We start from the raw sequence: 23,703 nt of genomic DNA on the forward strand, positions 1-23,703 counted from the left end.
TTGATTTAATGAAACTAATTTGGTATTATAAATATTATTATATTTATCTATAAACTTAGTTAAACTTGAAGTAGTTTGACTTTGACCAAAATCAAAACGTCTTGTAATCTGAAACGGAGGTAGTAGTATTTCCTTCATTTCATAATACAAGTTGTTTTAACTTTTTAAAATTAAACTTCTTTTAAATTTTATAAAATTTATAGAAAATATAGGACTGGTTTGATTTGAGGCCTAAATTAGGCTTACCAATATTTGGCAATTTCAATAGTGTTTAGTGTCTATTTAGTTTGAAGCCAAATTTTGGCATGCCTAAGAAAATAGATCATTTCAATAGTGAACTTAAACTATTTTGACTTCAATCCAAACACAACTTTGCCTTACCAAAATTAGTCATGCCAAAACTTACCAAAATTTGGCACTGACAAAAATTTGGTAAGGCCTATTTAGGCCACAAACCAAACCAACCCATAATAATACTTTTAACACAAAAAAAATATATTATCGAAATATATTCAATTTTAAGTTTGATAAAGTTTGAAACTAATTTGATCAAACTTGATAATTTTTGACTAGGAAGAAAATCAAACAACTTATAACATGAAACGGAAAGAGTAGTTTAGAACCAAGTCACCAACTAGATATAAGTTTAATATTAAAACTAAATTATAGGTTATCTTTAATTTTCTTTTTCTATCTCTTCTTCACATGATAGCTAGTACATTATATTAACCATGTAAAGAGCGGGCTCTTACATGATAGCTAATACTTCTCTTTTTTTCCTCAACTCCAAATATAAGTTTATAGCATACTATTAAACTTGCTTTAAGAATTTGTTTCTCTATTTTTTTTAGCTTTTACTCTCTCGTTCTCTACACGCACGCTTTCCAAACTGTTAAACGATACTACATTTCTTTATAAAAATTGAAAAATTGCTAGAGAAAAACATATTAATTAATTTAATTTCCAATTTTTTAAGTTAAACTTAATTAGTCATGTGCTAATAATTCGCATTGTTTTGCCTGCATGGAGAAAAATATCCCAACCATTCCAAATGAACGTAGCCTTATCTACCTTAGCTAAGGTACCTAACGGTTTAAAATTGATTTGAGATGTTTTTTTTTTATCATAGCTTATTTTTTACTAGTGTTAACTTTGAATCATTATGAAAATAAATTGCTTTGGTTTACACCATTCATTTTCTCCATGGTTTATTAGCCGTATGCCCCATTTTTTATTTATAATAATTAATAACATTTAAATTGAATCAATAGTAATTACTGAGTTTTATTTTACAAAATAAAATGTAGATAGATAGTGTCCAGGTACAAACCGTTGAGAATCGCGACCGGGTGTGGAGGTTATTCGGAATGGTCCACGATCTTAGTGACCAGCACGGAGCCCATAGCCTCCTCGAGAGAGGATAGAGCTCCAAATCAGACGTCCGATTTCCTCAAAAATAATCGAGTGATCAAATGTCGGGTGAAACATTAAGACCGGTTTAGTTCCTAATTTTTTTAAGTGTCGCATCGGATATACAGACACACATTCGAAGTATTAAATCTTGTATAATAACAAAATAAATTACAGATTCCGCCAGGAAACTGCGATACGAAATTATTAAGCCTAATTAATCCGTCATTAGTAAATATTTACTATAGCACCACATTGTCAAATCATGGCGTAATTAGGCTTAAAAGATTCGTCTCGCAATTTTCTAGCGAAATGTGTTTGTTTTTTTCTACATTTAATACTTCATGTATGTGTTTAAACATTCAATATGACAGGGTAAAATTTTTTATTTTGGGAACTAAACAGAAAAATCAATCACTGAAACATTGAATCACTGTACCGGAGCTGCGTGAATTGCGTGAGCCAGACTAGCAAATTCGAATGCGGAAATCCCTTTTATCTCAAGTGCCCTAGGGAGCGCCTGCGACGGCGTGGTAAGCCTCCTCGCGCTACAGGTTGCCACCCGCCGCCTCCTTGTTTGCCTGCTACTTCTAGTCCCTTTCTCGTCGGCTCTACAGGTTTTTTTCATCTGAAGTAAGACCAGTACAGATCCACGGGAACCAATTTGAAGAAAGCAATTGATTCATGTGTGATCTCTACTACATTATCGAGGATTCATAACACTAGTAATCTAATCAGTAAAGAAAGCCTTTTTTTTTGCTTTCACGAATATCCCTACAAAAAATTGAGTCATACTGAATAATTAAACTTCAGAGTTCAGATGCGGAGATGCCGATCAAAACGATATCTATGATATCACACTCAGTAATTTTGCATCTTGGATGTATTTCTCAGTTGAAGAACCCTGCACCCAAAAGGATCCATGGCTGCACACCGTGTAGGTAGCTAATTACGCTGCTCTCATCATCTCCTACTCCTATCAACTATTCATTCCCATTCCAATGCATGACTGAAACTTGTGCAGAACTTGGACACAAAATTCTAGTGTTACAGATGAAAGAATTCGATGCATGCGTTACTCTATCGGAGCTTGAACCTGCCGCCCGCGCCGCGCGTGCTCGTTCCGACTCCGACTCGGACTCGAGTTGTTAACCAAGAGGGAATCGGATCGGATGCCACCCATCCTCCATAAATCAACCCAAGAGCAGTACACGACCGAGCATTGATCGAGTTAACAGCAAATTAAAGCAGAGAGAGATGGAGCAGCCGGAGGATCCGAAGCTGAACCTGGTAGACCTACTACCCGACGACGTGCTCGCCGACATCCTCCGCCGCCTCGCGCCGCGCCCGCTAGCCGCGTGCCGCTGCGTCTGCAAGCCCTGGCGGGCCGTCGTCGACGGCCACCGCCTGCTGCGCGCGGACCTCCTCCCGCTGTCACTGGGGGGCATCTTCGTCAACTTCCACGAGGTGTTCACGTCCTTCTTCCTCCGCCGCCCGTCCGCGCGGCCCCCCGCCGCCGCGATCTCCGGCAAGTTCGAGGACTTCACCCCCACCGCCGCCAGGAGCACCGTCGTGGATCACTGCAACGGCCTGCTCATGCTCCGCAGCCGCTACGTGGTCAACCCGGCCATGCAGCGGTGGGCGGCCTTCCCCGAACCCCCGCCACCTCGTCCCGGGATCGCGAGGAGCTTCTACCATGACGAGTACCTCGTGTTCGACCCCACCGTATCTCCGCACTACGAGGTGTTCCTGATCCCGAGTGTTACTCCCGAGGAATTTGTGTCCAAGAAACTGAGGCCAAAGGTTGAGGAATCAGAGTGGCCACCCTCTCCTTGCTTCTTGAGTGTGTTCTCGTCGAGCACGGGGCAATGGGAAGAGAGATCCTTCGTACGTGAAGGTGAGGCCGCCGGGACGATCGCGGATATGAGATCGCAACCGCTATTGGAACAGTACAACGCGGTCTATTGGAAACGTGCACTCTACGTACATAGGGAAGCTAATTTTGTTATGAGGTACTAGAACTAACTAGTCCTTAATCATTTTTGTTTATTATATATAATAATATCATTTATATTTAGGGTAATATGTTCTCAGCTGTTTTTGCTTACTACTTTGATCCATTTTGCAGAATTTCTCCGTCAAAAAGTAAGTATCAAGTAATTAAATTGCCTATAGCGCAAGATGGATATGTGGATCCTTTTCTTGCAAGATCGGAGAAGGGCGTGTACCTCGCAGTACTTGATCGGTGCCATCTACGGGTTTGGATTCTCAACGAATCATGTGAGCAGATGAAGTGGGAACTGAAATACGACAAGGAAATTCAACTCTCGTTTCAGCGCTGGAACTACGATGAGGAAAGTGTCGGACCATGGACTTTACACTACAGCCGCCGTGATGTTTATGATGGAGATGACACTAATTACAATGCAGAAGTAGCGGAAAGGAAGTTCGAGTGGGACTCTGACAGCGATGATGTTCTCGACTTGGAGGATAGGGTTCAAAGGTCTTCTCATGGTGGTTTTTTAATCCTTGGATTTCATCCTTACAAAGAAGTTATCTTTCTAGATGAAGGATCAAGTAGAGGATTGGCTTATCACTTGGGTACCTCTAAGGCTCAAGACTTAGGTAGGTTACGCCCCAATTTTTTCGACCATTGGCACGTTGAAGGCGTTAATCGGTCGTTCGTGTATACGCCTTGCTGGATTGGAGAGCTCTCTAATGGGATATAGTTATATATATATCCGACTCGCAGTGTTCTCATGATAATTGTATACTTTGATGTAATTGACCGACTTCAATAAAAGTTCTCATTATCTAAAAGAAGTTGTATATAGTCCCTTTGTGTTGTTTCTCTTCTGATATCACTTTGAAATCAAGAAACATCTTTCACATATTTCCTGATGTTCCTTAACGCTTCCATTTCTCCCATAAAGAAAAATGTTATCCTATAACCTCCCTCTAGATGACAGGTTGAGGCTTTACCCTCATGGCCTACGTATCATCTCTAACCTTAGATGGCCCCTCCGTGTAATTGGCATAAGAGGTTCCTTAATTTTTCATCTAAAATAAGGAATTATATTTTTTTTAGGGAAAGCACTGAATAAGGAATTATATTTGATCAAATCACCCAGCATATCAAGTTTTCATAATCTTCTCTTCTACAAATTAACGCCCGCTCTTAGAACAAAATCAAGGCAATATTCCACAAATACGGGATTTAACTTTAGAGTGACACTTAATAAATCCCTTAATTTTATTTACACACAAAGAAATCTAAAAAGACCACTGTGAATAAAGGTACATTTTCAGTCCTTTTTATACATTAAATTTGATACTGTAGAGGAATATTATTTAGAATTTTCACAATATTTATACTTGTACTAATTGGGGCTCTGCTGCATGAAGAATAAATCTAAAGAGGTAAAATAGTTAAAAATTTCCACATTAACCGGAAATTCCCACATTACTTCCAAAAAAGACATACTCCTAGCTAGCCATCCAATGCACGATACAAGTAATAATGCCTACGAGTAACATTTAGTTTTCGTGTAGATACAAAAATAATTTAACACGGATGGACAAATGCCCTTGATCTTTTTTTCAACCAGAACTGGACAATTTCGTTTTTTTCTCACTTTCATGTCCAATATTGATTACACCCCTACTTTTTAGGGTTTTCGTTTTTTGCCCACACTTTTTTGAACCGAAAGAGACGTTTACCCCTAGTTTAGATGGAAGTTAGTGGGACCGGCTGTGGGGGATACGGCACCCGGGTACCTCACGGTAGCGGCCCAAGTTAGGCTTCGGGGGTGGGCCAAGGGCCCATGACCGATATAGTAAGTCTAACATAGTTGGGCAAGACAGGGAGATTATAGTAACAGATCCCCAATCATGTAATAGAAGACAAGTATCCAAATTGTGAGGATACGGGGTCTTGATTGGCGCCGGCGGCCTGAGATTGTATAAAGAGGCCGGCGTCCTTCCGAAATCCTTTGGGCTTCTCGGTTCATTTTCTTTCCACGAATACAGAGAAAAAGCACACTGGACGTAGGGTATTACCTCATCTCGAGGGCCTGAACCAGGATAAACACCTGCGTCACCATCTCTCCTTGATCTAGCGTACCCCATAAAATATATTGCCGATCATAGAAATCGACAGTTGGCGCGCCAGGTAGGGGGCGCTTGATCGTTTTCAAGGCGGAGATGGCACCCACTGGATTTGAGATCGCCAGCACCACCACTTTCCCCGCCACCACCCAAATCTCCTTCGGCGCATTTGACTTCCTCGTCGACAGCGCCGGCAAACTCCGTCAGGTGAGCCCAGGGGTCACCGGGCCGGTCATGGCCTGTCGCTATGCTCCAGGAACCAGGTTCTCCTTCGGCAGCCTCGACTTCATCGCCACCAGCTCCGGCGTCCTCGAGCTGGCCCCATGCGAGCCCGCGCCACCGACGACCACACCAACCATGCCCCTCGGCATCAACAACTTTGCCGCTTCCGGCCCAAGCACTGCAGGCCGGCAGCATCGGCACCAGCATTTCAGCGACTGCCCCACCCTCACGCTCCCCGGGGCATCATGGCAGCTCCAAGCGCCGACGTCCCCGACTTTCGCAGGAACTCGGATCCCATTGGGTCGGCTTGCTCGATGAAGCCGCACACCCTTCGGACTCAAGCTCAATAAGTTCGAACAACACGCCAACCTCAAGTCATCCGCCCCGCGAGATCTTCGTCGTCTTTCAAGAGACAGATGAGGAGAAAAAGGAACACGAAGAGGAGAAGCGCCGTATCCAGCAACAGCAAGAAGATCTCACTCGGTGCCTCAACGAGCTTCGGCAGCGCGGCCGTCTCGCCCAAGACGCTATCCTCCAAGTGAAGCTAGGAGAACACGGCGTCTTCACCACGCCGTAGAACAACATGATCGCCGCCAAGGCCCTCCTCGACAACATGCTGGTCCCAGTCGACCCGGCCGTGAACACCACCATCGCCCAAGTGAAGGCTATGGTGGAAGCCACCGCTGTTCAACACGCTGATGCACTGCCAACGACTTCAACTGCCGGCGGTTCCTCCGACAAGAGACAGTCCCGACAACCAGCCTTTGAGTTGAAGCGCGTCAAGGCGTCCCAAGCGGGGAGTTCACACCCCAGTCTGCGCACCAGCGACCTAAGAGACAAGATCGAAGCCGGGCGCCGGCTAAACGCCGACCTCCGTAACGTCATGAACGAGCATCGCCGACTTCGTGACGCTGAAAGGTTGCGGATTCACGAGGACGACTTCGACGCTGGCCGTCGTCACACAGACGTCCAGCCGGACGGCCGCATCATCGTCCATCGACCTTACCAATACTACCACGACCACTCACCAGACCACATCCCACACCGCGACGACGGCGCTGAGGGCATACCGGCCTTCACCGACAACCTATGCCGAGTCCGCTGGCTAGCCAACTTCAAACCCATAGGCATCGACAAATACGATGGCAAGACCGACCCCAACGCATGGCTCGCCGTCTACTCCACCGCCATTCAAGCTGCCGGGGGCGACCAGGTGGTCATAGCGAACTACCTGCCGGTCATGCTGACCACCGTCGCCCGAGCATGGCTGACAGGGCTACCAAGGTACACCATCAACAGCTGGGCCGAGCTGAAGGGACAGTTCATCGCCAACTTTCAAGGCACTTTCCCTCACCCGGGCACCCAGTGGGACCTCTACCGGATTGTCCAAGGCCACAACGAATGCTTCTCCGACTACATTCGCCGCTTCACGGAACGGCGCAACACCATCCCACACGTCACCGACGCAGAGGTGATGGCCGCCTTCCAACAAGGCTGCAAGAACGAAGACTTCATCAAGTGGTGGGCCTGCAAGACGTCACTCGGAGGGTGCGCCGCTCTCACCGTCCGACAGATGTTCGACCGCGCCAACAAGGACGCCAACTCCGAGCTAGCAGTCTACGCCCAAATCAAGAGGAGGCCTTCGTACCAGCCGCGTCGAGAAAGCAACTCCTCCCGCAGTAGGCCACCCAAGTGCAAGAGTGATGATAAAGTCAACACCATCGAGCGCAGCAACGCCCAGCGCAAGTTCCGCCAACCCAAGAAAGACGACTTCGACAGGATGATGGACGGTCCATGCCCATACCACCCCGAGCTCAAGCACTCCGCTAAGCAATGCTGGCTACTCAAACAGTATGCCCAGCAATTGGCCGACAAGAGTGGCTCAGGAGGAAGAACACACGATCCCTCTCAAGACAGCGACAAGACCAAGTCACAAGCTTTCCCGAGCCCTCACGCCGAGCTCAACCATATCTACGGCTGCCCCGATGCATACGAGTCCCGACGCAAGCAGAAGTTAACGCAATCTCTGACACACCGCAATATCTACGGTGGTCTAAGACCTCGATCACATTCGATCGATCTGACCACCCCGACCACCTCCCCCACCCAGGTCGCTATCCACTCGTCCTCGATCCGATAGTGGAGGGGGTGTGTCTCAAGAGTTTTGGTATTTTTTACGACCACAGATAAATCCGCAAGCGCACGGAATACCGCTGTAGCACTTCACCTTCGGGTGACCCCAAAAGGATATCGAACTTAGGGAACGTGTGTAATCTATCTAAGGCTAAGACTATCTGTTGGTATTTCTTAACGACATTACTAAAAATATAATTCCCAGCAATGACGCAGAAATACTTCTGGTATATTATGGTTACAGAGTTCATCCGCAAGCGCACGGATATACCATTGTAGCATTTCACCCGAGAGTATTCCAAGGGTATCGTATTTATTTTATCCTGTGGGAAGATCATGTAGAGAGAACTTGACTAATAATTTATATGTTACTTGTGATAATAATATCCTAAGCAGGGGTTAAGATAATCCAAGGGTAGAGTTGTCAGGGTTATGGATACCACATACCTAGTAGTAGTTGACTAAATCTTGGCAGGACCCACCACATACCATGTCTTATACGGAAACAACCTTCGGATATAGGAGGAGTTCCGCATAAGGAAGGATGAATGGAGTTCTACATGGAAACGACAAGTACTACTCGGATTGTATCCAAATTGGTTTCCCTAGTTCTACTTGGACAAGGGGACACCTATGGGTATAAATACAAGGCCCCCTAGGAGGAGAGGGGATACGGAACAATAGATCAAGACGCAAGATCAACATACAAGCCAACATACGCCAAGACAAGCCGCCGGATATCGACATCAGAGATAAGCCTAGGAAAACCCCATAGGGTACCCACGGGAACCAAAGAGAGGAATCTAGGGCTATCTCTGATCTCGTCGGGCATAGATTCGAGGAGGAAGACTACCCTGTTGTCGACTATGAGTCAGCACTTCAGACCGCCAAGTCGACAACAGTTAGATAGGCTACCCCAAATATTGTACTGGTGTAATTATGATGAATAAGAGCAACGACCGGCTTCGGCCAACAGGATGTAGGGCTATTACCTGACAATTCAGGAGCCCGAACCTGTATAAAAATCTCTGTCTCCATCTCTTTTACCTCAATCTCGCATATATCCTAGTACCAACGATCCCCATACTATGCAAATACCGGAATCGCGACATCAAACGTCGACAAGAGTGAACACAACCAGTAGCTACTCATTCTCATAATATATTATCTAAGCTAAGTGGAAAGAAAAGAGAAAGATAATCTACTCCTATACTTTTAATAAACATAATATACATACATTCTAGTTATCCGATATACTAGCTAATACCCTCTATCCGATGCCATCCTGGTACTTCGAGAAGCCACCCCTGACTGCCGAGTTCCTTACGACAGCCCGTCATGACCATACAACCGGGGCTAAATACGGAGGAGTACCCTCCCCAGGAAATTAACTTAGGATTATATACACGCGCGGAGGAATACTCGTACTGAGCTGTCACCATCAGCGGCCCACCTCTCATCCGCAGCATATAACCCCAAAAAATAATATCTCGTAATCTAGACACCACGTCTAAACTACCAGATACTACTCTAATATCATCTTCATGACATAGAGTAATTGCATAAGCAAACATTATACCCGCACCAAAGCATCTCCCAGATAAGCTAGCAGTATATTCAGTATAACATGAACATAATGTAAAGCTAGCATTCATATACTCAGAAAGTATTTCAATACCATAAATGTATACAGAAGAGTATTCTAATAAAAGTATAAAGCTTATAAAGGAGGAAATAAAAACTACTAGAGCCATACCCGAACTCTTCCGAAGGCTTCCGGACCCCTGATTTCTACTCTATTCCTATTCCACCAGCTTAATACTACTAAACTAAACTTGAGAGAATATGAAAGAGCTTTGCTTGAGGTGTGTGAGTGAAGTGAGAAGAGGAGCTCCTTTTATAAGCAGGTAATGACGGTTATGACGGTTGGAATGGTCGGTAATACCCTCCAACCGTCATTGGGTCTCAATCCCAGCCGTCTATCCAAACCCTTCATCCATTGGCGCCCCGGGAGGTTCGGCCGAACCATGGGCTGGGCCAATCTGGCCCATCGTCGGCTGGCGGCCTCCTTTATTACTCTCCTCCGTAGACTTGTGAATTTTGGCCTTATTGGTTGTGTCATTTCTGAGTTCTTGGCTCATTCATACATAAGTCTGATTTTCGACCTCGTCCGATTGATTTATCGTCTGTGTTGATGTCGATTCTCCTCCACTTTATTGTTATTCTCTGCAAAAATGTTAGTAAACCTAATATTAGTGGAATATTATTATTCTAACATATATATGCATTGCAAGCATCACTAGTTCTCTTCTATTTTGGTAATATTGACGGTCAAAACTGATCGATAACGACTGTTAACAAAACTCCCCAAGCTTAAACCTTTGCTCGTCCCGAGTGAAGGATGAAAGGAAACAAAGACTTGGTTGTTGATCAGGAGTTGTTACTATGCTGTATATCTCAAATATACAGGTGCAAGGTATATGTACTCTCTCTCAGGTTAAATAATCTTTGGCACGGTGGCTTACCCTTACCCCTGATTCCCACGAGACACTGCTTCTCCTTGCCTTGGGCGGTTGAAAGACAGAATAGCAATTAGAGCATCAATCACCCAATATTTATTCAACTTCTTATTCCGGAAGTTTTCAAATGATTTTGCAAAAGAAAACTAAGTTCCTCAAATGATCCACTCAGTCTCTCTAAGTGTATCAATTTGAATTCCTCACCATTTCTGCCTTTTTGATTCCTACTCTAAGGTTTGATATGTGGATCTTGGTAGAGATCAAACATGATATACTTGCATTCACATTTATTACTAAGTCAAAAACTCAGACTAAAGCAGATAACTAAACACACTCAAGATCAAGATCAAGATCGTGCAGTGTGTGTGTGGTATATGATGAAAATGGTTTATGAAGAAAAATAAATAAAATGCTTCTCCTTTGTGCTTACTTTCTTCTCCCAAAAATCCTTCCTTATTGATTAGGAGAGGGCATGGCTACATTTTTTTTTCAACATCATGCTCATGCTTGTGAGAGCATAACTTTATTATTTTTCTTTTCATAACCATGTCTTTTCCTCCTTATCTGGTTCACCAACAACAATCTGGTGCAGATGTTCTGGTACAGATCCAACGAACCAGAGCGCTCAATCGCTCATATCATACCACCTCTCCCGAAATCACCGTACTAGTCACATCACATCCCACGGAAACCTAGTCCGCCATCACTACGATCGCGAGGCGTGCGCGACGAGACCTCACCTCGCTTCCCACGCGTCGCACCGACCCCCAACCCCTTGCAGATCACTCTCCCTCCCTCAGTCGCCGATCCGCATTCGTCGCTATCGCTGCCAATTCCTTCCCCACATCGCCGCCTACCCGCGTCACACCGTCTCCTCCTCCTCCTCGCAGATCGCCGTCTCCAGACCTTGAAACCGCAAACGCTCGGAGACGACGCCCCTCCTCGACCAACGCCCGTCCACGAAGTAACCGCCTCATCGCGCTGCTCCACCTCACCGACGGCTACACCGAAGGGGCCGCATCTCGCTCCAGCGCCATGCATGGTGGTTATTTGTGGCCTTCGCCATTGGCGGGGACGGGAGTTCTCCGGGGGAGCGGAGCAGCGGCGAGGTGGTAGGTAGAGCTCTGAATTCAGCGTCTCTGCATCCTCTCCTCAAGGTCCTTCCTTTCATTCTGTTGTCCAGTTTCAACATCTTCTTCGTTCATTGTTTTTCTGCCTGATTCTGTCTGATTTGGTTTGGACTTGAGCTATGAACGATTACGAGCAACATCTCTATTTGGGCACGTACTCTGTTTTGCTTTGCCCAAAGCTCATGAGGTTTTTGCCTCAATGCAAGTGGAACAATCTGCCATTCAGTACATCAATCAATTTTCTTGTCAATCATAGGTAAGTATTAAGTGTATGCCAATGTGTTTGGGCCAACTGATTTTCAGATTGCTTAAAAACCCACATATTGTCCAATGCATTCATTATGATCTGGAGGCTACTCAGAAATAAAGAAATTTAATTTCATGCATTATGTGGGGTAATAGGGCATCTGATAGTTTATTCTACTGATGCGCTGCTGCTGAATTTATCTTGAAATCAATTACTTCTAAAGACGACTTCTCTAACCCAACAATTAAGAATTACTACAAAGCTTTTGTTGACATAAATATCCCTGCATGAAATGAATTGGAACTACTACTCCCTGTATTATACACATAACACAATCTGAACATAATTTATCCATGTAATTGATATCAGAATTGAAACCTACAAAGATAATCCTACTATTCTTGCTAATTAATGACCACTGTCTTTCAGATCCATTGGGCGATACGTTGCAGATCCACTTTCCATTTTGTTTTGGTAAAATTATGGGTCTTCCACATTCTGTTTGGCCCCAGCTAATTTTAAGTACAAGGTCGACCTCCTGTTGTTGCTTCCTGCTCCACCATGATAGGCTCCGTTATGTGTGATGGGTACCACCTATAGGGGTTCTGCCACAGCGATGGTTTTTCTTACTCACCGTCCAATCCTCTTTCAAATTGCTCTCTAGGTCAGGTAATTAGGTACTATCTTGACTATCGCTCTGCTTTTATCTATGCTTTTAATTTTGTTCTATTCTGCAGCATAGAGATATAACATACACTCTGAATTTTGATGCTTTGAATATGAATTTTTCATTATTAACATTTGATATGTTCCAAGACTTGAAGGAGTGATTAGCTCAGATGATTAGCGCTTTATATTTTCAGATGTTCCTGTTGCTTGCTGTTTAGACTTCACATTTTTTTACTCGGTCAGTACACAACTCAGGACATCTATTTTACATGAGTACGATCATGAAAACATTTGACCCATTATCCTATGTTATTTTATAGTACTAAGCAGTGATAAGATATCGAGTGAAATATATAGCCGGTCCTTAAACTTGTAGGGTGATGTTACTTAGGTCCCAAAACTTAAAAATTACATATTTAGGTTCATGAATTTGGTTTATTGTACCACCCCCGTTCCAATTGCCCTTTGACTATGTTTGACCGCCAACGTGTCACGCCGCGCAAGCAGCACTTATGTGCTCAGCCCCCTTCACATCACAGCGCGTCGCTTATACCTCCTTGTAGCTATAGTGACACCCGAATCCCCCCCCCCCCCCAAAAAAAAAAAGTCCCCAAATCATTATTTCCTCTCATTCTTAGAAAATGTAGCCCCGATTAGCAATATGCCATTGGTCTACGCTCCACGATGGCCTTATCCTTGCACAACGTGCACTTAATCAATGGTACCTTCTTCCGGCGACTGTAGGGCGAGGACGAGCTTGGAGAATCCATGCGATGCCAAGTGTGCAAGTTGCCTCCCGCTGTTAATCTGGCCGCACCGTGCCACCGCTTACCTTGCCGGACTGTGCCGCTTCTTACCACTAATCTCATCAGCTAGGCAGCCATAGCAGCTACCTCGCTGCCTCCCACCGCTAACCTCACCGTCGAAACCCTAGCCAATTTGAGGATTCGAGTTGGAATGTACTGGTCAGGGCTAAGTGCAAATGAGTTGCCTGTGTAGCGCGTCACGTTAGCGGTCACACATAGTCAGAGGATCATTGTACTATGGGTGGATGGTATATTAAACCAAGTTAACAAGCATAAAAGTGCAAATGCAAAAAAAAAAAAAAAAAGGATGAGGACGAGCTGCAGAAAAGAGGGAGGCCTGTGGCGTATGCAATGCATTCCAGAATTGCGAGAGCAACCGTGAGCTTCCTGAAGATATTCCTATGATGAGCAGGTAGCCTTCATGTTTGTGTATGGACCAAAGTTTTGTACCTGTACTAGAAAAGTTGCATTGATTGATTTTAGGAAATGTCAAGTACAAAAATCAACTGTCATAACAATGAGGATTGCCCATCAGCTCTGATAAGAACTTGATTAACTATCTTCTATTGAGAGGATCGGATGAACTTATTACCCGAATCTATTCACCAGAAAAATTTATTTATTAGAGGTAGATTCTTACATGACTATGAAAGCCAGTATATATGCTTTAACAATTTTTTTTTTAAGAAATGACGTCCAAGGCATATCATTCTTCTTATCAAAAGTTGCGATTTATTTTATGCATGCGACAATGTATTGAAATTTTTGTTAAAATTTATGTAGCGATTTTCTTTGTAGACCACATGGTAAGAGGTAAAGAATAAATGTCTCCGTAGCCAGCCCATAGCGTTAGCATGAACGAGTATATTATTGCAAAAGTACAATGGCATGATTCCAATTTACCCTTTTTAATTAGTCTAGCAATACCGGCCGTGCGATCAAAATGAATAAATGTTCAATTCATGCAAGAAACATGGACATATATACTTTATATTTTAAAAGTCGAATGGTCTTCGTAAATACTTCCAGAGAGTAAATATGGCTTATATATAAATTAAATATGGTTAGATCAGTACATAACAAGTTATTACGTACGTTGAGATAAACACTTGCAAAGAGTAAATATGACCTATTACATTGATAAGAAAACACTTATAAATTTAATACAGCTATTACATTGAGAGAGAAAAAAAAAACACAAGCGCGCGATCGATCATCCTCTTTGCTGCACCATCATCATATCTCTCCTGATTTTGCTGATGTGCCATTCATCCAACACCTCCTCCGAGCATTTCCTTCGTGCGGGCCAAAGCATGACGCCGACTCTCTCCATCGCACCAAATTTGTTCGCAATACGTAACGATCCATACAAGTCCCTTGCCTCCTCTCCGCCCCACCAGCCATTGTTCCTGTGACTAACGAGGAGTCCACATGTCATCACTCGCCATTTCACTACTTCATCGGCTAGCTTACTGGTAAGATGCGTCCCTGTGGACCATCCTCTGAGTTGCCAGTCACGGATTTTCCTGAGCCGTACCGCTTCTGGCAGGGTAACGATCAGGGTTGCTAGGGCATCTCCGAGAATCCTGTCATCTGTGGTTGATGGATCGTAGTTGGATAATGCTTGTATGGCATCTAGCACGGCCTGTTGGCCAAGGGCGATCCTAGGTAGGTCCTTATGTCCACGGTGCCCAGCTCCTAGAAGAGAACCATAATTATCATTGATCTTGAGGGGCGTCACATCTTCGCGAAAAAGATGGGCGTGCCTCTCGAATGCGTGCCAATCTCCACTCCTGTTGGCAAACCCAAGAACATAGAGGTTGTCGTCGCGCATCGACAGCATCGTCTCGTCACCGTCTCTGCCGATGAGATGCGCCATGTTCCACGACTCTGGGGCTTCACTGACAGGTCTTTGTATTTTCAGGATGACTATGTCATACACTCGTAGCATGCTAGATGTGCTAGTGATGAAGGCGATAAACGTCCGAAGGATGGCATGGTAGGCCTCCCTCACAAAATCAAATCGCAGAACTGTGGGATTAGCCCACAAATGTCTGAAAAAAAAAATAGGTAGCAACTATGTATCAGTGCACGCTAGACACCAAATAAATTTTCACTAAAATGTTATTTGTAAATCCTTGGCATTGCATAGAATCCAAAACATACTTTTCCATTTTACCCCTAGGAGCAATCATATATTTACCCACATTAAACTTCTTTGTTTATCTTAGTTACTACCCACAACACTATATACTCCAACATTTTAAGGGCAAAATGATCATAAAAACTTGACTAGTTTTACATGCATAGTTAAAGTGCCAATTCGATCAAAAGATAACTTAATGGAGAGAGTAGCATATATACCTGTTACGAAGAGGATCCTTCTCAAAGGATGTCACAGGCAAAATAATGGAAAGAAGCACCACCACCTTAATCGTGAAAGTAATCGCCATGATGATAGTAAGTTTGATTAGCAAGCACAAGTTCACACTATATAGCCTTTTCAGATGGTTGTTGGTGATTAGTTGGTGATTGTTAGTTTCTTTTTAGATTGGTGATTATTAGGTAAAAAATGTTAGGAACACAGTAGGTTTCTTGTATACTTGTTTGATGAATATTTTTTTTACCAAAATTCAAAGGTAAATAATAAATAATTAGTCAATAATTTCACATGTGAATATTGTTTGCAGCCCAAATTTACAAAATACATAAGGAAAGTGTCTGATCTAACTCGTTTTGTTGCATATTTCAAATAGAAAATACTGGGTTCGACCAGTTTATGATTTCGATATATGATTTGAAAGTTTCGAGTAGTTAAAAAAAAGAAAGCAATTAACTAGTAATAGCTGCACCTAGTTGGTTTGCTACTAATCACGTGGCCACATACGCTTATTATCTGTAGTGTGGCAGTAGTAGACTCAAGTTAATGCAAACGACGTACATGCCAGTGGGGCAGGCAAGCGGGTATTTTTAGCTCACTTATCTCACTTCTAATTTATTTTTTCTTTTAAATTTTGTACTATCATATGAGAAATGAACTAGTAAGCGAATTTTTATTTGGATAGCGGGACTATCCCACTTGCATCCCTACATGCAGGGTATTGACCACGGAAACTCGTCAATAAGGAGGCTGAAACACAACCATCAAACTGCATCTCTGTCTGCCCCCCCCCCCCCCCCCCCCCCCCTCGGCCTCCGGCGATCGGACTACCCAAGTACTATTTGAATTTCAATCGAAACTAGAACCTTCATTGGTGATCGGATCGTTGATCCGATACTTTGATTCCGATAACAAACTGTACAGACATGTTCGGCTCTCATCGACGATTGGACTGTTTATGTGTTGTTTTAACAATCAAAACATATTTTGCCCCCTTACACACGGGAGTTATTCTTTAATCATAGGCAAATTAACCATCCTCTATTTAACGCCAGCTACGAGGTGCGACGTGCAGATTTAATACACTAACTAGCATGGTGGCCCGCACAGATTGCGTGGCTAGCATCATTATATTTTCTCTCATATAATAGCATATATGTTTTCTCATTATATTATTCAAACATATTAAAATAACATCATAATTTTAAATTTTACAATAACTTTACGAAACTACAAATGTGTAATATTCATATTGTATTTTATATACGTGTTAGTTATTAATTATTTTTAATATCAAATTTTAGTTATTTGTAAGTTATATATATTCCTATATGGACTCTAGACTCATCCTTTAATATTTCTTTTTTTAATTTCGAATTTTCTGTAAATTGTATTTCTATATAGACTCTAGGCTTTTCTTTCAATATTATTTATTTTTATTTCTGAATTTTTATTATTTTTAATTGTATTTCTATGTGGACTCTAAACTCATCTTTCAATATTCTTTAATTTTTAATTTCGAATTTCAGTTACTTCTAAATTGTATTCCTATATTGACTTTAAATTCTTCTTCCCATGTTTTTCTTAATTTTGAATTTTAGTTATTTGTAAATTGTATTTTTATATGGACTCAAAACTCTACTTTTAATTTTATTATGTTTATTCCAAATTTTAGTTAGTTTTAAATTCCTATATGGACTCTATACTCTACTTCTAATATTCCTTATTTTTTAATTCCGAATTTCTAGTTTTTTTTAATTGTATTTTTATATGGACTCTATACTCTACTTCTAATATTCCTTATTTTTAATTCCGAATTTCTATTATTTCCTAATTATATTTCTATATGGACTCTATACTTTACTTCTAATATTCCTTATTTTAAATTCCGAATTTCAGTTATTTCCTAATTGTATTTCTATATGGACTCTAGTCTCCTTTTCTAATGTTCCTTATTTTTTAATTCTGAATTTCAGCTATTTCTAAATTGTATTTCTATATAGACTCTAGTCTCCTCTTCTAATATTCCTTATTTTTTTAATTCTAAATTTCAGCTATTTCTAAATTGTATTTCCATATGGACTCTGCATTTTCTTTTTCTCCGATTAATGTGAGAATTTCTAGGCCATGAGAGTGAACGTGGATGCTCCTTTTTCTATTCCTTTAATAATATAATAGATTGACATCATGGTCGGTTGTCAACACGCTCAAACGGTCTAACAAGCTGACGAAGCTATAGCCACCACAATAAGTTCACTTTGAATCTCTTAACGAGTGGCCATTCATCCCTGAACCTGTGAACCACAATACCGGATATCTCGACCTCCAACTATTAAAACCGGCGTAATTTGACTCCCTCAGCAATTTTGGAGAGCGGTTTCGCTGACGTGGTGCCTACGTGGTGTTGTTGACCCGGTCCTCGTTCCACGTAGCATTGACGTGACGCTTATGTGACATTAGAATTAAAAAAAAAACTAAATAATGCTCCGCGCGTTACGACGGACTATTCATGTGTGCAATGCAGCTATAAATTTTCAATGTATAGACATGAGAGATATTATGTACCTATAAAAGCACCTCACATATGAAAAATGAAATACTTGTTTTAGTGGTTTTTATAGCATACAACACGGGAAAATATGTAGTGCAAACCACATATGTAGTAGAAACTTGGAAACTACCGTTGGATCGAGAAATGGACGTCCGAGATTCGTCCACGTCACCATGAGTTAAAATTTAACTCGCGGATTCACTCATGAGTTAAAATTTTACTGGGAGTTAAATTTTAACTCATGGTGACGTGGACGAATCTCGGACGTCCATTTCTCAATCCAACGGTAGTTTCCAAGTTTCCACTACATATGTGGTTTGCACTACATATTTTCCCATACAACACTAAGTGGTTTGAGTTATCTCATAATCAATGAAAAAGATAACCATTGATATTTAATGTCTATTGGATGGTTATGGTGACGCATGAAAATGATCCAATGGCTCTTGTTTTGTGGTGATGTGGCTCAATACATGTTTAGCTTTTGGTGCCAACTAAAAAGGATGTGAGATTGATGCATTCTAATTAATCAACATATCGTATTCCAAACTGCAGTGGTAAGAAGACATTCAAGGAGGTGGTTAACTGTCTCCAGGTTCGTAAGGTGTAATTGATATTAGTCATTTTGCCATACCCTCCTTGATGGCAATCTGTCCTTCGTCCATATGAGGTTTTTAAGCACAAGCCAAGTGAAAAATCTTGCTTTATATTTCGAAGGTGCTCATGTCCTACAGATCATTCCCCCATATGCCCTTCCCACGTCCTTTAATTGTGTTATGTAGAGAATATATTAATTTAGAGAAATTTTAAAGGGAGCATCAAGCTGATGTTTTTATTAGAATAGTATATATAGGATTTGTTCATGAACAAAGATGATTAAAGTGAACTAAAACCACGTTACTCCTCAGCAACCCATAAGAAAAGAAAGACAAACAAACCTCGAACGTCTTCCATGAAGCTCACTTCTGAAATTTTACCTAGTAGCTTCCAAGGTGATAAAAGAGCACCATAACGGGAAGCCAATGAAAAACTAGATGCTATATGAAAAAAAGAAATTCGTAAAAACCTAGACAATACAAATAAATATAAAGTGGGAATTTCCGAACGCAGGACCCCTGGTCGAAACAGATTATTGTCACTGATTATATACTTAACTAGGTCATGCCCCACGCGCACATTGCTGCGGGAGTTTAGTATAATAGCAATAAGTACAAATAATATGTAAGATAGCTAAACATTAATATGATTTATGGTCATTTAAATATTATATAGTATGATGATCCAAATATAAAAGAAAGGCGATGAGACTTTATGAGAGAATCAAATGAGAGAGGTAATTTAGAACATAGATTAATCATCTAAGGGCTAAAAACAATTGAGGTGATTTGGCTTAATGAGAGAAAAGATACATAACATTAACTAAGTGATGATTAACTATATAGTTATATAAGATATTATAAAAAATAATGGATAGATATATTTAAATATTATGTGAATTATGTGGGATGATTATTTAATATGTTTGCATTTTAAAGCTCTAAAATTTAATAAATATAGAATTATAGATAATATACTATGCACGCAATGATGTTTTAGGTGTAATAATTGTTGGCAGATGATGATATAGCATCTTGTAGGTTGAGCTTTAGGATTTGGTGGGTTATAATTTTATAGTAACCACAATACCGGATATTTCGACCCACAACTATTAAAACCGGTGTAATTTGACTCCCTCGATGGTTTTGGAGGGTGGTTTTACTGACATGACGCCTACGTGACAGTGTCAACCAGGTCCTCGTTCCACGTGGCGTTGATGTGACGCTTATATGGTATTAGAATTAAAAAAAACTAGATGTTGCTCTGCGCGTTACGTCGGATTATTCATGTGTGCAATGCAGCTATAAATTTTTAATGTATAGACATGAGAAATATTATATACCTATAAAAGCACCTCACATATGAAAAATGAAATACTTCTTGTAGTGGTTTTTATAGCATACTACACTAAGGGTCTGAATGTTGAGTTACCTCATGATCAATGAAAAATAATAACCATCGATATTTAATGTCTATTGGATGGTTGTGATGACACATGAAAAATGATCCGATGGCTACTTCTTGTAGTGGTTTTTTTATAGCATATACTACACTAAGTGGTCACTGAATGTTGAGTTACCTTTTAATCAATGAAAAATGATAAGTGTTGATATTTAATGTCTATTGGATGGTTGTGGCTACGTATGAAAATGATCCAATGGCTCTTGTTTTGTCATGTTTTGTCAGTGATGCGGCTGAATGCATGTTTAGTTTTTGGTGCCAACTATATAGGATATATAGATATGTGTAGGGCCCATATGCTATTCAAAAAAAATATTGGGGGACCCACATGTCATCTTCTCTCCTTCCCTTCCTCCTCGGCGGCGGTGGGGGCAACTGGAAGGCCGCCGTTCTGCAGAGCCTTCTGAGCTTCGTGGTAGAGCAGGAGAAGAGCGTTGTTGTGCTGCTCAGCAACCTGGTGAGGTTCGCCATGGACAAGGTCACAGGGACGTCTACAGTGGCGACTGGCGAGGCGGAGGCGCGGGAGGACCAAGATGCGGGTGGAAAGCAGCAGCAGTCAGTGATTGAGCTAGCGCGCAGCTTTTGACGGAAAATCCGCGCTCGGCCGATGGTACCGGGTCTGTGTTGGCACGAACTAAGTCAACGAACAGTCGAACACAACGGTCTGGGAGATCTGCTTAGCTCCAGTGCAGGTCCAAAGGTTGATGAGGTGCGGACGTGCCAGTCAATTTGATCCTGCAGTTGACAAGATATACAAATAGCAGATCAACTAACCGATCGGCTGACAAGCCGATGGAGTGATTCCAGCCGATGCCGGTATCAGTCGATAGTGATAGGATTTTGAGCTATCGGCCATATGTTTGATGTAAAATCTGACACTTGATGTAAATAAAGACAATCGGCTGATGATAATGTAATATAACAATAATATAATCCTGTAGAAACCAATCAGCTAACAATGATATGATAGAACAAGTATTGATCCGAAAGTTAAAGCTTACATCGGTTGAAGATCCAATGTCATAAATCCACAAGATTAGACAAACAGTGAAACCTTTGTTGCTATCGGCTAAATCCAACTTGTATGCAATCCTTGTAAGCCGATGCAATGTCCAGATAACTCATTGGCTAAAACCCCGATGAAACCTTTATTAGCGATCAAGAAGCAGGCTAGAGATTATGGTTCTAAATACGACTTAGTAGGTCGAATGTACTGATGCAGCACTAAGTATGAAACACAATATCTAGACAATCAAGCCCTTGACTGATTTTCAGGGTGGTAGATACCTTAGCTAATCTAATTTGGGAAAGCGACTTAGCCGATACCGGCATAAACCCTAAAACGAATATCAGTCGTTACAAGTAAATCAAGCTACCAAACTAGATTAACTAATATATATGATAAATAGGTAGGCAAATATATCAACTAAACCAGAGCAATCCAAGAGGACGAAGCGGTGCAGCCTTGAACGATGCCAATGTAGCCAATAAAATTGTTAGGGCCGGCGCAACGTAGGACTTACCCCCTATGTCGGAGATCGAAAGCCGATGCAGCCCTGCGTCAAGTGTCAAGTTCCGTCGGATGATAAGTAAAAACCTCAGTAAAAAGGATGGCGATGTGCCGAATTTGTATTGATTGTGGAGATAGTTTACAATCACCCCAGGTGTACATATTTATACCCATGGGTAGGTACTAGTCCTTATTGGACAAGAAAGAAACTTTCCTAAAGATAAAGTAAAACATAAAGTCTTTATGGGACACTAAACACACTTTCCTAAAGATAAAAGGAAACTAACAAATACTGCCTAATTAATAGATAACTTGTCATGCCGCATTCAGCATCCTTCTTGAACTCGGTCACTTCTAGCTAAGCTTCCTTTAATAGATTAGTTTTCTTAACCGAATATAGCAAGAATCCGACTATTGGCGACTTGATAATTCTCATCGGCCGATTCCAAAACTCTGAAGCCGATATTGATTTTAGGCTGATGACGTCTTCAAGGCTTACCAAATTTCATTGTTAACACAGCCCCCCCCCCCTCCCGAAAAAAAAAAATTGGAGTACGAGAGCTCATGCTTCAATATTATCTTCTGTCTAGTCTTAATAACTCCAAAATTGATCTTACTTACTGTCTGCATTAGATGAGCTATGCTATCGAACTCGTGGCAAAATAATTTATCCTTGATAGGTGTTGATAGCCCTTGGAATGCAAGATATGCTAGTTGCTCATCACTTAGACTCAAACTATAACATCGGCTGCGGACATTACGAAATCTCTGAATATATTCCATAACCGATTCTCCTTCTTACTGCTCAACCGATATTAAGTCTATATTATTACATAATTCTTCCACAGCAACGCGCGGAGTACCCATCTAGTTAATCATAGACATTAGCACCCATATCCATAATTAATCATACTCACTAGCACACATATACACAGAATTAATCGCTTGCCCATCTGAACATGAATAGCATCATCACAATTCACAAGGTTTGACAGATCTGATAAGAACTGTCCCTACACATCTACTTATTCAATCACATAAGCAGTAAAATGTCTCAGTCGAAAGGTAAAAGTATCAGGCAAATATTCAATCACATAAGGTCCAACACTAATGCTTGCTCCAAAGGATGTCTTCACCCTGAATAGAAGTGCTAAAAAAAGAACATAAGTGCTCCTCTCCTGCATGTCCAGACCGCCATCCATGCGTGCTTTACAGAATGTCCTTAAAAGAGATAGTGACAACACTATTATACTATGCCAATTTACAGAATGCTGCAAACGCCAGATGTGCAACTCCAGGAAAAAGATGAACACTAGTGCTGAAGCAGAACTGAAATGGTATAATACTTGTTTAAGGACCCACTCAAGTGCAAGAGAAATTATAATATAGCACTAATGCCACCATGAGCTTCAGTGGCCCGGCTACTTCTTGCCATTATCTCTGAATATCTTATGATCTAGGTTCAAATTTTTAAATGGAGTTTCAGGTTGCAAACCAGTGCAGTACAACCGATTTACATCAGTAAAATTGAAATATTTCTGAAGTACAAGGCCTATATGTGCTAGTCCCAATTAAAACTGAAATAGTTTTCAATGAAGTTCAAACCGGGAATTTCAGTTATGTTCATATTGGCCATGAGTTGCGGCCAAATTTATCATTGGCACAAAAGACTTGAACATGGGTTCTCAAAAAATCTAGAACCATAAAACATACATATCTATCATACAGTACCAATGTTGGTATTCAGGTAGAACTAGTTCTTGGTGAATCAAAGACAAGGAAATCAAATGAAGGGTACGGTATATAACTTGCACCTATTGTTGCTAGGATGAAGTATATGGTGCTTTCCTTTCTTTTGGACTAAAAATAGATAAAATTGTACATCCTAAAAACAGTAATACTAGATGTGTTTGAATACAGCTAAATTGTACCATGTGCTGCTTGTTCTGAACTTGGTATTT

At 41.5% G+C, this 23,703-nt stretch overlaps 2 protein-coding genes and 1 non-coding gene across 3 annotated transcripts; 2 read left to right on the top strand and 1 right to left on the bottom strand.

The window, feature by feature from the left end:
* The first annotated feature begins 2,667 nt into the window (after positions 1-2,667).
* Positions 2,668-4,139, top strand: LOC127767976 (uncharacterized). Its single transcript, XM_052293473.1, has 2 exons — positions 2,668-3,422; positions 3,539-4,139. The coding sequence occupies exons 1-2, from the start codon at positions 2,668-2,670 to the stop codon at positions 4,137-4,139; spliced, it is 1,356 nt and encodes a 451-aa protein (XP_052149433.1).
* A 2,829-nt stretch (positions 4,140-6,968) lies between these two features.
* LOC127769182 (small nucleolar RNA Z256) lies at positions 6,969-7,062 on the top strand. Its single transcript, XR_008016747.1, has one exon. It is a non-coding gene; the product is annotated as a small nucleolar RNA Z256 (small nucleolar RNA).
* Positions 7,063-14,291: 7,229 nt separating this feature from the next.
* On the bottom strand, positions 14,292-15,688 carry LOC127767978 (uncharacterized). Its single transcript, XM_052293477.1, has 2 exons — positions 15,608-15,688; positions 14,292-15,297 (listed from the first exon to the last, which is right to left on the bottom strand). Exon 2 carries the CDS (start codon positions 15,192-15,194, stop codon positions 14,457-14,459), a length of 738 nt encoding a protein of 245 aa, XP_052149437.1. The 5' UTR covers positions 15,195-15,297; positions 15,608-15,688; the 3' UTR covers positions 14,292-14,456.
* Between the last annotated feature and the right edge of the window lie 8,015 nt (positions 15,689-23,703).

This window comes from Oryza glaberrima, chromosome 3 (assembly GCF_000147395.1).
Source record: "Oryza glaberrima chromosome 3, OglaRS2, whole genome shotgun sequence".
NCBI lineage: Eukaryota > Viridiplantae > Streptophyta > Magnoliopsida > Poales > Poaceae > Oryza > Oryza glaberrima.